This window comes from Myripristis murdjan, chromosome 24 (assembly GCF_902150065.1).
Source record: "Myripristis murdjan chromosome 24, fMyrMur1.1, whole genome shotgun sequence".
NCBI lineage: Eukaryota > Metazoa > Chordata > Actinopteri > Holocentriformes > Holocentridae > Myripristis > Myripristis murdjan.
The window spans coordinates 15042579-15057381 of NC_044003.1; the positions used below are offsets into that span (position 1 = coordinate 15042579).

At 40.4% G+C, this 14803-nt stretch overlaps 1 protein-coding gene across 1 annotated transcript; it reads left to right on the forward strand.

Moving 5' to 3' along the window:
* Window positions 1-146: 146 nt before the first annotated feature.
* Window positions 147-13152, forward strand: hadhaa (hydroxyacyl-CoA dehydrogenase trifunctional multienzyme complex subunit alpha a). The gene is made up of 21 exons (XM_030047642.1): window positions 147-247; window positions 1608-1649; window positions 1874-1944; window positions 2150-2283; window positions 2996-3134; window positions 3251-3370; window positions 3548-3650; window positions 3777-3899; window positions 4204-4322; window positions 5199-5255; window positions 5458-5567; window positions 5710-5844; window positions 6400-6571; window positions 7613-7699; window positions 8217-8357; window positions 8540-8608; window positions 9208-9321; window positions 9600-9681; window positions 10144-10258; window positions 10407-10552; window positions 11451-13152. The coding sequence occupies exons 1-21, from the start codon at window positions 181-183 to the stop codon at window positions 11594-11596; spliced, it is 2292 nt and encodes a 763-aa protein (XP_029903502.1). The 5' UTR covers window positions 147-180; the 3' UTR covers window positions 11597-13152.
* The last annotated feature ends 1651 nt before the right edge of the window (window positions 13153-14803 follow it).

Consider the following 14803-nt stretch of genomic DNA (forward strand, 5'->3'; position numbering starts at 1 on the left):
CATATATTATGTCTTGCCATATTTTACGTTATGTATAATCTTGAACTATAAATATATCTGTATTTAGTGTTACGGCAATAGTGCACCCTGCCTTTTTTAGGTCCTTAACCTCATTTGACACTTCGACACTCTTGCGCCCCCAACCGTCCGTCTGTGGGTTTTAAATTTCAGGTGGTAGAGATGGCAGGGGTTCGCGCAGCCGGAGTTTTTTCCAGATTTGCAAACAGCAAATACTCCCTATTATCAGGTATGCTACATGTAATGTGTGCTTCGAGCTCTGTTTTTTTTTTACTGGTGATTAGCGTGACCAAATATTCAGTCAGCAACATTTTAGTTACAGTTTCTGTGTCTCCGTTTCATAGTCATACCCTGGCTTGAACTTTCACCTAGATAGGGAGACCGCGGACTTGAGTGTAGCTTCTGCACGTAGCAGTATCTTGAATAGAGAGGGTGCTTACGCCAAATGTGCATAGCAAAACTCTGCACTTCATGGTTACCTAATTTAACCGCAAAGGCAGCTTAGCCTACGTACAACCCAAGACTTCTGCCGTTATTATTAGGAACTACCGCTCATTTCGGCATAAATCTTATATGTATCAAGCGGGATTTATTGTAATAAATCTTACAAGTTAGACCCAGTGCGACCCGCTTCGATGTTAGTCCTGCAGCGTTGCACCACCGAAATAGCTGCCTGTGGCGGGCGTTAATAAGCAGAGGTCATAAAAGTGGAGATTTTATTTTATTGCAATAAAGTATGGCTTGTCGGGATTATCTTTATGCCGAATGTACCACAGGACTCTAATGATTAATACACCTCTTTAGTGTTGGTTTGCCAGGTATGTGTATTTGCCAGTAAGTGAGGATTTTTTTTTACATTTGTCCGGTTTTTGAGTGAAGTTTGGTGTGCCGTTATTTCTATACAAAATAGATAGATGGTGTCATTGAGTTCATTGAATCATCACCTACGTCAGCTGGCAGAGCTTGTGAGGCCGATTCGCACATTTTGGATTGAAAATGCTATCCACTGAAAATGACTGAATGGAAGCTGAGGCCTTACTGAGGATAGCAGTGATGTTTGTCAGGCTGCTGCCAAATAAAGGGTTAGACATTCTCAGTATATGGAACTGGACAATTGTATGGCAGTTTACTGGCTTATAATTAGCTCTGCTGAATTTTATAATAGTTTGTACCTATATTAGACAGAACAAGGACGGTCAGTATCAAGTAAATACAATTGAACTGACCTTTTGCCAAGGTCAGCAACACCCTGATACCTGAACCTCTCTTTCATACACACTTCTACATAATATTCTGGTATTAGTAGCATTGTTTTGGTTGGATATGCAGTGACACCATCTGCTTATGACTGGCCTTGTGACTGGCTGGAGAAGCCCTGTTCTGCCAACACTGCCAATGACCTGAGAGTGGAGGGCACCAGAAGTAGATCAAGGGTCATACCTGAATCCCTCATGTGAGGACAATCTAGGTTATAGTTCATCTCTCTCTCTCTCTCTCTCTCTCTCTCTCTCTCTCTCTCTCTCTCTCTCTCTCTCCCTCTCTCTCTCTCTCTCTCTCTCTCTTTTTTTCTGTCTCACTCTGTTTCTCAGGTCATGCCAGCCGAAGTCTTTCAGTTTCTTCCTCTGTGGCAGGTAAATTTCACTGTAATGCATACACACTGATTGACTAATATTAGTGTTCTGATATACCAGGCTGATATTGAACTTTTATTAGATATCAGACACTGGCCTGTCAGTTTTGTCCACCTCAAGTATGATGATGGTTCCTCGCTGAACGCAGCTAGTAAATAGGTTTTAATCATTATCATTTTGCATGTGTTTCCCTCTTTTGATTTTTTTTTTCCTCCCTCATCAAGCTCGAACTCACGTCAGCTACGAGCTCAAGGATGATGTGGCAGTTATACGGCTCAATGATCCAACATCCAAGGTGTGTGTGTGTGTGTGTGTCTGTCTGTCTGTGTGTATGAGGGAGAGAATAGGAGAAAGACAGTGCATACATGTCAGAAAGAGAGAGATTATGTTTGTGAGTGACAGTCTTTTCTACCATCTGTCTCTGTCTCTCACTGTCAGATTTGACGTGATTAATCAAAGACTGTTTTTGTGTGTGTGTGTGTGTGTGTGTGTGTGTGCAGGTGAACACACTGTCGGTGCAGATGCAGGCTGAACTGACGGAGGTGATGGGGGAGGTTTGGTCAAATGGAGCAGTGAAAAGTGCTGTCTTCATCTCTACCAAGCCTGGCTGCTTCATTGCCGGGGCAGATATCAAGTAAGCTTTTCTCTGGCCCAAATAATCTTTTCAGATGGACTGGGCCGCAATCACACCTACAGCATGTATTCTTTGGTCTGAAATATAGAAGAAAATTTTACTTTTGATGCATTGTTCTGTTCAGTTCTCTGAGGTTCTCACTGCCCAGTTACAAGTGAATGAGGTCAAAATAAATTTGATTCCTGCCCTTGTTACTGTAACTATGCATAACAAACTTTTATGTGTTCTTTTTTGGTGGTCAGAATCGTTAAGGACATTTAACAGCATCTCTGTGAATATGAAGTTTTTGTATCATAATAATTGATGCAAATTCAACAATGCGAGCAAGTAGTAATTACAGCAATTTTTCTGTCTGCAATGGCCAAATCAACAGAGCCTTTGTAATCTCTGTCAGTTATCACACTCTTCTGCATAAAATGATGAGTAACACTTCATTAGGAGTGTCCAGTGTTATGCTTTGTATCTGTTGAGTTACAGTTGAGTCAATGTAAATCAATCAATCAGACTTTATTTGTATAGAACTTTTCGTACAAAGAAAATGTAACACAAAGTGCTTCACACAAAATATATCCCTCCTCCCCACTGAGAAGCAAATGTTATCATAAATTGCTATTAAAAGTAAATCAGAAATCAATTGAATATGCCTCCTCTGCTGATAAAGTTCCACTGAGTCTCCAATAAAGTAGAGCTCTGTGCTACTTTTTGTTGTTAGTATGATCCAGGCCTGCAAGAGTAGTGAGGAGGTAACCAGCTTGTCCCGGGAAGGTCAGAAGATGTTTGAGAAGATTGAAAAATCTCCCATTCCCATCGTTGCTGCCATCAACGGCTCCTGCCTGGGTGGAGGCCTGGAGGTAGGCGTGTGTGTGTGTGTGTGTGTGTGTGACTGAGACAGTCATAGCCCATACTGGTGTGAATTAATGCAATGATAATATATAGGTTTTTTTTTTTCCTTTTTTAATCCCTCTAGTTTGCGATAGCATGCCAGTACAGAGTTGCCACCAAGAGCCGGAAAACCATACTGGGTACACCAGAGGTCATGCTGGGCCTGCTGCCTGGAGCAGGAGGCACCCAGAGACTGCCGAAGATGGTAAGAGCACACACATTTACAGCTCAGTCACTCAGTTCATGGCTTGAGTGAGAAGCACCGTAGCATTTGGGAGTAAAGTTCCTTGCTTATCGGCACATTAGCTCATATGATCTGTCACATTTAATTATTTAATTGTTGAAGGGGAAGGTAAACACCGTCCCTTTCCTTTATGTTTAGGTGGGTCTACCTGGAGCATTTGACATGATGTTGACAGGAAGGAATATTAGGGCTGATAAAGCCAAGAAGATGGGCCTGGTGCACCAGCTTGTGGACCCTCTGGGTACGAACTATGTGTTTTGTATGAGTGTTTGTATTTATTTATGTATATGTGTGTGTGTGTGTGTGTGTGTGTACATTTATATCTATATCTGTATCTATGTATATATGCATGCTTATTTACCCCCAGGTCCTGGTCTGAAGCCTGCCGAAGAGAGAACCATTGAATACCTGGAGGAAGTGGCAGTGGGGGTGGCTAAAGGAATTGCCAACAAGAAGGTTTCCCTTACAAAGGAAAAGGGCTTCATGCAAAGTGAGTTACACACATACTCACTTTTGGCCTCAGTCATCAACAAATAATAAAATATTTTGAAAAAAATGTATGCATATTAAATTCTCATTAAATAGTAAAAATAATTATACTTTAGAATTCTGTACTACTTTATTTAACAGGGAAATGCTAACAAGACATTTTAGGGAAATAAGAGGTCCAAAATGTCAAGGTATCCCATTTAGACAGACTTTGAGCATTGAAAACATGGAGAAACACTGGTAAAACAATGTTTAATCAATTTGCCATAGACTGTGTGCCTCAATGTGTGTCTTTGCATGTGCAGAGCTGCAGGACACAGTGATGGGCCTCGGTCCAGTGAGGAAGCAGATCTACAAGACCGTCAGTGATAAGGTCCAGAAACAGACCAAAGGACTCTACCCTGCTCCTGTCAAAATCATCGAGGTTAGAGACTGTAAAGGAGTAAAAAGGGTGTTTTTTTTTTGTTTTTTTTCCAGTGCAACAAAAGCCCTATGTCCGTCACATATTACTTAACATATTTTGCACACACACTCTTATCTGGATACACATAATCCATTGAATGATGACACTGACTGCATCAAATTTGAAGAGATGACAACATTTTTACGCTGTGCCTCAGTGCTTAGAAATTATATAATTGGCCCAAAGACGGTGTTCGTTTAACGCAAATATATTTTGTTGTCATTTTGGACACCACAGGTCAGATTTTGACAAAGCAGAAATTAAAAAATTTGAAAGGTCACAGCTGCCACACCACAAGTCCAATATTGATGAAACGTTGGGTGTGCTGATGAAATTGTGCATCTTATTGTTGACAAACCCAAAGGCTGCATTCCTCATTCATTCCTCAGCATGTTTACAAATCGCAGTTATTGGGGAGTATCTGCTTTTCTACACTGACATAAAACAAGAAGCTGAAAAGGAGACGCGTGCATAATTTAAATAGGTCAAGAATTCAAGATGTTATTCTCGCATTGTGCCCATACTGAACTTAGATGACATTTCCAATATTTTCAGCTGTCAGTATCAAAATTTGAAATGGCCTTAATCATATCACATCTGATTAGCCATGACAAGAAGCAGTGCCATCCAGTGGCTGGCTGTCACATCGAGGTACTTAGTGAGTATAATAAGTCAACAGATGTTGACAGCAAGTTACAAGTTGGTCACTGAGGTGGTTATGTTATGATGCCTGTTTTGCGTTTAAACCTGGTTTAAATCATTATCAATCACTTCCCTGCTTGTTCAGATCCTGTATGACCTCCTGTATGACCTCCTACATTGTGCTTATATGTGCAGAGCATCCAGGCTGGAGTGGAGCAGGGCGGAGAGGCAGGCTATGTGGCTGAAGCTACGGTTAGTCTAAAAAATAGGGGATTAACATCGGTGGTTTGTACTTTTTTTTTTATTGGAAGTGAAAGTCAGCAGTATACATTTGTTAAGTAAGTAAAAAGTAACTCACACATAACATATTTAGTCCCGTTTGAACAAAATTTGATGCCATACACATAAATTAATTGCCTCAATTTAAACTCAATCAATATCAATCTCTCTTCAGAACTTTGGGAAGCTGGCGATGACATCAGAGTCCAGGGCTCTGATTGGTCTTTATCAGGGTCAAGTGATCTGTAAGAAAAACCACTATGGGACCCCGGAGAAGGAAGTGAAGTAAGAGCTCTAGACAGGGCTGATGATTTGGTTTCCAGAACATCCAAAAAGATCTGCTGTGCTCCCTCATAGCAGGAAGTAATATGGCCCTACACATTAAATGTTGGGATACTGTGTGTGTGTGTGTGTGTGTGTGTCACAGGAAGCTGGCCATCCTGGGCGCAGGTCTGATGGGGGCAGGTATAGCCCAGGTGTCCGTGGATAAAGGCCTGACCACCATCCTAAAAGACACCGCCGTTGATGGTATTAGTAGAGGAGAACAACAGGTCTACAAAGGGTAAAACACACACACACATACACATACACACACACATGCACACACACACATGCACACTGATTCAGTGTAGCTCAAAGCAAACTTCCAGGCATTTTTAATGTGGACTCCATTTTCCATCATTGTCATCAATTTTGACTAAAATATGATCATATCCCTCATGCAGTTCACTTGCATGGGTGCAGTTCTCCAGTATCATCCTCATAGAGATTCCAAAAATGTCTATGAACCCCAGCAACACCCAGACATGTCTTTTTCAGCACATTCACAGGAAAGAATAAGGTCCAGGTCAAGAGTTCTACTTTAATATACTTTAATATAATTAATATACTTTAATACTTTATCAATCATGGCCTTGTACCATTTCCACCACATGGAACACACACACGCACACACAAACAGTTTACTGACTTAATATGCTTACTCAATATGCTGATCATGTTACAATGGCACAATAGCATGAAATCTCCACTAGAGGCCACCATCATAAAAATTTCACTTTTTGCAGGATGATTGCCTGAACCTGATCTTCTTAATGTGTCCCATCTTTGTGTGCAGACTCAACGACAAAGTGAAGAAGAAGGCCTTGACATCATTTGCTCGTGACACAATCCTGTCCAACCTCTCAGCCCAGCTGGACTACTCTAGCTTCAAGTCTGCCGACATGGTGATCGAGGCCGTGTTTGAGGACATCAACATCAAACACAAAGTCCTCAAAGAGGTGGAAGCGGTGAGTTTCTTCAGGCACTCGAAAGAACCTGGGGAGGGGACATACCAGACACATCATACCAGGTGGTGTCCTTTAATGGAGTTTCAGTTTTTGTGAGGTTGTAAGAGTGTTAAGAGTCAACCCAAACTGCTTTGTTTCTTTCTGCCATCTTTACACATGGAAGGATATCAGATCTCTAAATGAGAGCTAATGTATCTCTAGAACTTTTGTCCAGTGGCCTCAAACTAAAGTCTACACTGAAGCATGCAGTCTATAGCATGATTAATGGATTTGATGTCTATATTGGCCATTGGAAAAAGTATTATTAATGCATCCCTAATCTGTACATATAATGTGCACTGTCTCCAAATGTCTGCACTCCCATTCCTGCAATGATCACCCAGCAGTACTCACTCTGCTTAAAAAATTTTGCTAAGCAATTTTAAGCGCTCATTTTGGCTATGGTTACTTGTTACGGTAAAATCGACAATGAAAATAATCATCAATTGCAGTCCTTACTCTTCCAGTATACACGTTAACAAAACTGTTTTCAAATATTTATATTTGTGTTCTTCCTGTAAATGTTCTTCTTTTGGGGTGCCCCAGTCGCTCACCTGGTAGAGCGCATACCACACATCAAGGCTAAGTTCGCACTGCGGTGGCCCAGGTTCGAATTCAGCCGAGGCCCTCTGCTGCATTTTATCCCCTCTCCCGCCTGCCGTTCCTGTCTCTCTACTGTCACTATCAAATAAAGCAGATATGCTTTTTATGGGTGGAATCATCATGTTCTGTTTGGGTGGTTTTGCATTTAATTACTGATGAACATGGGTTTGGCCAGCAAAAATATTGTTTGCAAGTACTGTCATGCACAAAGTGTCAATCAAAAATGGGAATATTGACTGAGTAAGCTACACCCCACTGATGCTGTTGGTGTTTTGACAGAAATCGTCTTCCTTACCCCTCATTGACTTGACTGTCATTCGTGTACTATACAAATAGTTGTGTTGTGTGGGCGTTAGATTCATGATGCGTGGTATTTTATTTCATTGTCTGTGTTTGCAGGTGATCCCTCCCCACTGTATTTTTGCCTCCAACACCTCAGCTTTGCCCATCAAGGACATTGCGGCTGCCAGCAAACGCCCCGAGAAGGTTAGATACACTCATCACACACTTACAACTCAAATTCTCAGTCTAAAGGTGTTGTAGGGAGTGTTTTAGATCAATAAATCATTACCACATTAATTTTGAAACGTTGGTATAATTACTTCTACCAACACTGAGAACATGTCAGAATTGGTGGGAAGTCTCAACCTCACCTTAGCTGACCTCAATACTGTTTGTTCACTGTTATCTCCTGTTATTGGCTCTTATCTGCTATTGGGCTTACTGGCTGTTAGCCTTCTTTTCACTGTTCAAAACAAATAAGGTGACGGCAGTGAGTGGGTCAGAGGGCAAGTAGCACAATTACAGTAAACACAGGGACTCATGGGATTCATGGTCTTGATTTGAAACAAAGCTACATGTAAACCCTTGAGGGATTCATACCACAGACCATTGATCATTTCAAACTTGTATCAAGAGGCAAAAAGGCAAAATGTCTCAGCTGTAGACAAACCTTAAACATTTTCTCTGCCACTTTTGTCAATTGATTGAACGGTGTTTGCAGGTGATTGGCATGCACTACTTCTCCCCGGTGGACAAGATGCAGTTGCTCGAGATCATCACCACAGATAAGACATCTAAAGATACCACGGCCTCGGCTGTCAGTGTGGGCCTCAAACAGGGCAAAATCATCATTGTCGTCGGGGTTAGAGCACTCCTTCCTCTCTACACATGCATCTGATGGTGTATTTCAGCAAACATTTTTGTACATGTGTCAGAATTTGTTAGGGATGGCTGGTTTTCATCTTCATTTCCATGTAGTTTTGTGATGTACGAATCTCTGCTCTCTATCTGTATCGGTCTCTCTTGCTGCCCTTACTGCCACAGGATGGTCCAGGGTTTTACACCACTCGCTGCCTGGCTCCCATGTTGGCAGAAGCTGTCAGAGTGCTCCAGGTAAGGTCTGGGCTTGCTCAGGTTATACAGGTCCTTAATTTTTAACAAAATGATCTAAGTTTTTAAAGTTGCATGAGGCCAGATTTTTATGCACCTGTCTTGTTCTAAATCATTACATGGAGGCTGCAACAGAGAAGAACATTGCCATCCCCAGTATTTGAAATGCTGCAGAATTTCTTGTACTTGGTATTGTCACTTCTTTACTCACATGAAGTAAAAAAATGAAATTTAAGAGTAGAATACAAACTGTGTCCTAATAAGCAGTGTGTAGTACTCCACTGTTACCTCTTTTGCCTCATGTCCCTTTGATATCCTTTTGTACAAAGCATTCCAGACTGCCTGGCTTGGCTTGAGCATGCTATGAACTGCTGAGGCAACAACACTGAAAGTCACCCAGAGTCAAGGAATATACTTAACTGGAACTTAGGAACTTATTCACAACAGAGAGAATGCAGGCCAAAGGGATAGTTCACATTATCTTTCTAGTGGGGGGAAAACTGTTTAATAATTAGGAATAGCTCTACTGTCCATGCAAATGTGGCTTACATATGAACAGAAAATATTTGTTGTTTAAATTACCTTTGCCTTCCATTTCACAGGAAGGTGTGGGGCCAAAGAGGCTGGACGCCCTGACAACAAGCTTCGGTTTCCCGGTTGGTGCTGCAACACTGGCTGATGAAGTTGGTATTGATGTAGCGGCACATGTAGCCGAGGTAATTGCATTAATCATGTTTTTTTAATTATGAAAATAGCGCAACAATTGATTAGCAACTTCATTTGATTTGAGAAATTAAAAAATAATAAAAAAAAAAACACAGTTCATACATATTTAAACCAGAGGATAGCACAAGAAACTATCTCCAAATACTTAATCCATTGTGGTCCCTGATTGAATAAAATTAACTTCAGGTACAGTACAAAACAAATCAACACAATCAAAACATTATAGGATCCACTGATGGGGTGTGTGTTTCTGTGTGTCTGTGTGTAGGATCTAGGTAAAGCTTTTGGCTCTCGTTTTGGAGGAGGAAACGTGGACGTTCTCAAGACCATGGTGGAGAAAGGCTTCAAAGGTAAAATCACCCCAATTCACTCAGTAGCAACAGCACTGAGACAGTGACATGAGGCTGGTCTTTATTTACTTGTTGTGTGTTGATTTGCCTACATTGTAACAAGGATTTAAATATTCCATTGAATTCAAACATGCAGCTTTGGCAAGACTGTCCAAAACCAACACTGTTGATAAGGACTTGCATTTCCTTATGAATGCTCCAGATAAAGATGGTCAAAAAATGTACATCTTAGTACATTTTTGATATTAATAAAAATACTATAAGCAATGTTTTTCAACTTGTAATTCCAAGGCATTATTAGCTGCTATTGACAACAAAAAAGACCAGTTTTGGGTCACTGTCCTTGCACTTTTGATTGAATGTGTAGTCACACAACCCTCATGAGCCATCTCCTTGAGACTAGCTAATGTCTTGTTTGGCTTGAAACATGTCTTGTTTTTTTTTTTCATTTATATATTTTAGGTCGTAAATCTGGTAAAGGCTGCTATATTTATGGAAAGGGCAAGAAAGACAAAAGTGTGAATCCTGACGCAGAAGAAATCCTGAAGAAATACAAACTGGCAGCTCATCCCGCTATGTAAGACTGCATCCTCTGGTCTGAATACTCAGTGTTTTCCTCTGATTGTTCTGTCAGTGATTATGTTTTCTGTGTGTGTGTGTGTGTGTGTGTGTGTGTGTGTGTGTGTGTGTGTGTGTGTGTGTGTGTGTGTGTGTCTGTGTTGCAGTTCAACAGACTCAGACATCCAGTACCGTCTGGTTTCTCGCTTTGTTAATGAGGCAGTTCTGTGTCTGCAAGAGAACATTCTGAGAAACCCCGTGGAGGGAGACATTGGAGCAGTGTTTGGACTTGGTTTCCCTCCCTGCTTGGGTGGTATGTCACACACACATATACACACTGAAGTCACATTAGGTTATAAAATGACCAGCAGCCAGGTGCAGGTAAAATTTGACAGTCTGCTAAATTATTCTAACTCTAGTTGATAGTTTTGTAGGCCACCAGCCATCATCTGGAAGTTATACCTCTCATTATTTCTTCAGTTTTTAGCATCTAACTTGGCATGGGTTCAAATCCATAAAAATGATAGGTGCTTATACATTATAATAAATCCACTGAGCAGTGACATTTATTGCGAAGTAACTTGCATTGAAACAACCTCAAAATTTCTGTTTGTGAACAATTAAGCCATCTGAGGTTCTGGTCATTACTGGTTTTCATTAAATGTCTGATGCTCTCTAATCTGATAAATTATTTAGAAATTAGAATGGCCAAATCATGTGTTTTTTACTGCAGTGGTTTTGCTTTCCATAACATTATACCATTTTGATGAGCCCACATAGCTAGCTTGCAAGCACTAATTAGGTAGCTTTAATCGAAAAGAAACAATGACTTCAGAGCTTACCATCGATCCCAACAAAGGATCCAAGCATTTTTCTCCAGGTGTTTATTCCTTTTGTCTTTCAGATTGTCTTTCAAAGTTGTTGATAACAGGGAAGCGGTGAACAAATTTGCATTTGCCAGGCAGTGCTACTGTTCATAGATTGAAATCACATCAGCTGGGGAAAGTGAAGTATGGAAATCCATTTGGCTGTTGATGACGTTCAGCCATGACCATGATTTTGATTGTTGTACATTTAAGTATGAAAGAATGATATCAGTATACAGATTCAGAAATCTTAATCAGGTCCCTAATGTGCTTAACTTCCTCTGGGGTGCAGTCAGAAGCTGGGCTGTTAGAGCTAATGCCGTGTTTTGATGCCATGTCCATCAGGTCCGTTCAGGTTTGTGGATTCGTTTGGGGCAGAGCGTCTGGTGGGCATCATGAAGCGCTTCGAGGACATTTATGGAAATCAGTTCACACCCTGCCAGCTGCTACTGGACCACGCCAAGAACCCCAGCAAGAAGTTCCACAAATGATTCAGCTCCACCTCTGCCATAACAACCCTCAACCCTCAGAGAGAGAGAGAGAGACCACATCCTACAGGGTCTGGCTTCACTGTTGTTGCTTAAGAGTAGAGTATGATTTGGAAGGCTTTAGTTTGTGGCCTACACATTTTTCTGATGGTTGATTTGCCATGTGCATATTCATTTCCTGCATACAAAACTCACATTTGTTGTTTTTCAGACTTTTTTTTTTATTATGGACCCCACCACAGTTCTGGGCAAGATACACCCATAACTACTGTGATTAGCCATTAAATTTGTTGGCTGGTTGCCCATTTGCTGAAACAGGCGTGACATAAGCCCTCACCCAATCATAACCTTAACCTTATTCACTTGGGCATATCTTGGCCAGAACTCTGGTGGACTTCATAATAGCGAGGCAGTGTTTGGTTATAATGGTGTTTCTTCTGTGCATATCATACATTTTTTTAATAAGGTTCCCATTGGTCCTGAAATTTTTGGAATGTAATAGAATTTAGAGAGGTGTGTTCCACCCAGTGAAAGTCGCCAAATCTGACAAGAAGTCAGTGAATATCAGGGAACTGTACAAATGGGTCACTTTACAGAAATATACCAGAATGTACTTAACAACTTGTTTTGCACATTTGTTGCAATAGCTGGTGGTTTTCAGCACAACTTGCAAACCAGACTGATCTCCCCTTTAGAAAAACAACATTAACAAACCAGGAAGGAAGAGAGAACATTTTCAGCTCATGGAAGCACTCTGAAATTTGCCATGGAAAAATCATGGAATTGGGACCACATTTGGATCAGTGTAACAGCTAAAGGTGTTAAGTGTTGGTGACTTTGGTATCTATACTGTTAAATAATTTGGTGATTTGGCTAAAGCGTGATATTGAAATCATGATGGTGCTCCAGCGTTCCTTCTGGTTTATGCCCAGCCCCCCTCAGCCTACCCTAAATACAGAAGACCTTCTGGGTCAAGTGGATTGATTTCGCTTGAAACAAACAATATGCGAACTGTAGGGTACTGGACAACATGTTTTTTTTATGTTATTTATTTAACAGTTCACTTTTACTTAACCTGCCTCACTCTGCTGGCTATGTAAGAGTCACAGCTGCAGTCAGTCCATCTTCATTTTTGGGAATTCAGAAAATTTGTCTATCTTCAGAATTGGAATGTTTAACAATTTTTGGTACATAGCCGAAAAATGTTTGTTAAGTTAAGAAATTTCCCATTCATTTTTCCTAATATTATCTGTTGGCCTATCATATGTTCATGATTCATCTCATAGTTGAGATCAAAGTGTATAAACCTTTATGTCTGGATTTTCTGGAATGTTTATGGAGAAAGTGAAGGCAAACTTGGCTTCCAGAATCAGGGTATGTTTCATCTCTGTATGTAGATGATTATACCTGAAGTAACTACTGAGGTCTGTATGGCCTTTTGCACTATCTTGTCTCTCTGATAACTGTGTCTTGCGGATGTAGTCTATGTTATCATTGTCTTTGAATGCAATAACTGCGGTGCTGTATCTAGCCTTATCTGCAATAAACCTCACAGCCTCTGCTCTGTGTGTTATTACAGCTCCCGCTTCCCAAAACCACAAGGGAAAACAAAACATTACTCAATTTTCTGAGGTCATTAAGTTTCTATTTATTTTTTATTCTTTTATTTATTTCTTCATTGCTTTTCTTACAGTGGCCCCATGCTCACATGATCAGTTAGGATACAAAAGTATTATGTGGATGTTGTTTCAAGAAGCTGAGATGCTCAGCTGGCCAGATGAGTCTTACAGGCTTCCTACTGGTCATGGAATTCCTGGAATATCAGGAATTTTGAGGTGTACTCCATACAGGAAAACTGATAGATCCTCTGGGGAATATCAGGGAACTTTACAAATGGGTAATCTCACCGGAAAATAGCATAATCTATTTTCCAACTTGTTCCACACATCCATTGCATTCAATGGTTTTCAACTGGACTAGTGGAAGCCAAATTGAAAGACACCATTAACAAATCAGCAAGGAAGGACATTTGGTCACGGAAGCGCTCTGTCTTAGTTATGGAAAAGTCATGGATTTTACATTATAAGGACCATGCGATAAACTCTGTTCTCAAACAAATTCACAAGTTCAAATTGTGAACTGTGTCAGCTAGTGTGGCAACAAGACTTCCATAAGAATTAACGACAAAGTTTACTTGGACAAAGTATTTAAAAAAAAAAAAAAAAAAAGCCATTTAAGTTATTGGGCTAACAGGGGTAATTCTGTTTATCGAAATACTTCCCTTTGTAAGACAGTTAAATAAATCTGTGGCTCAGGCTATTCTCCCTAGTCAAACAACATTACTAGTATCACTCACTTTGTAAAGGCTCCCTTCCCCTTTACAACTGCACACAGAGATAGAATCCATATAGCACACTCACATTCAGTTTGGAAAAATATGAGCATCATCCATCCCAAGATGTCTGGATTCACTCAAGCACAAAATAATAGATCCTCCACTCTGCCTGGCACATGTCTTATATTTCTGTCACTGTCCAAACAAAGAGTTCCTGACCTTATACAGGTAGCCACAAAAGTTTAAGTCTATACCATGGGTGCAGAAATCTCATCTCACTGTGTGCTTCTTTAAATTAAATGTTAGCCTTAAGCTTGGTAAGAGCTAGATGAGTGCATACAGCTCTACCATGATCATTTCTCCTAACCTATGACTACACCAAATCAGTTTAGAGGTCAATCCAAGGACTAGAAGGATGAAAAATGCATCTCAAGAGCACTGCAACAGATAATAGTGGTTGATACATTGCTTACACCATAGTTATAAGTTAGCTTGAGAAGCATGTTTCACTATCACATTATGCCCTTTTGCTACTTTATGACTGTGCCATCATATAATTTTTTTTTTCATTATCACATGCAACATTAGTAGCCCTGAAACAATTCATAGACATATTGTGCCTTTTATGGGCTATGAACCTGTGTTTGCACTTTTTCACAGATATATCTGATATCTTTTCTGTGTTGTTTGTTTTGAGCGAGTCTGTGTTCCTTGGTTTTATGTCTAGTATGGATGAGTGAAATACAAAATTCAAAACTGCTGTACAAAAAGATAACCAAGTGTGATCTGCGTTCTTATTATTCATGCCTAAAGGCAGCTGCACTCTTTCAACATGTGAATGTGTCAGGTTAAACAGAACATGGCATGTTACTTTT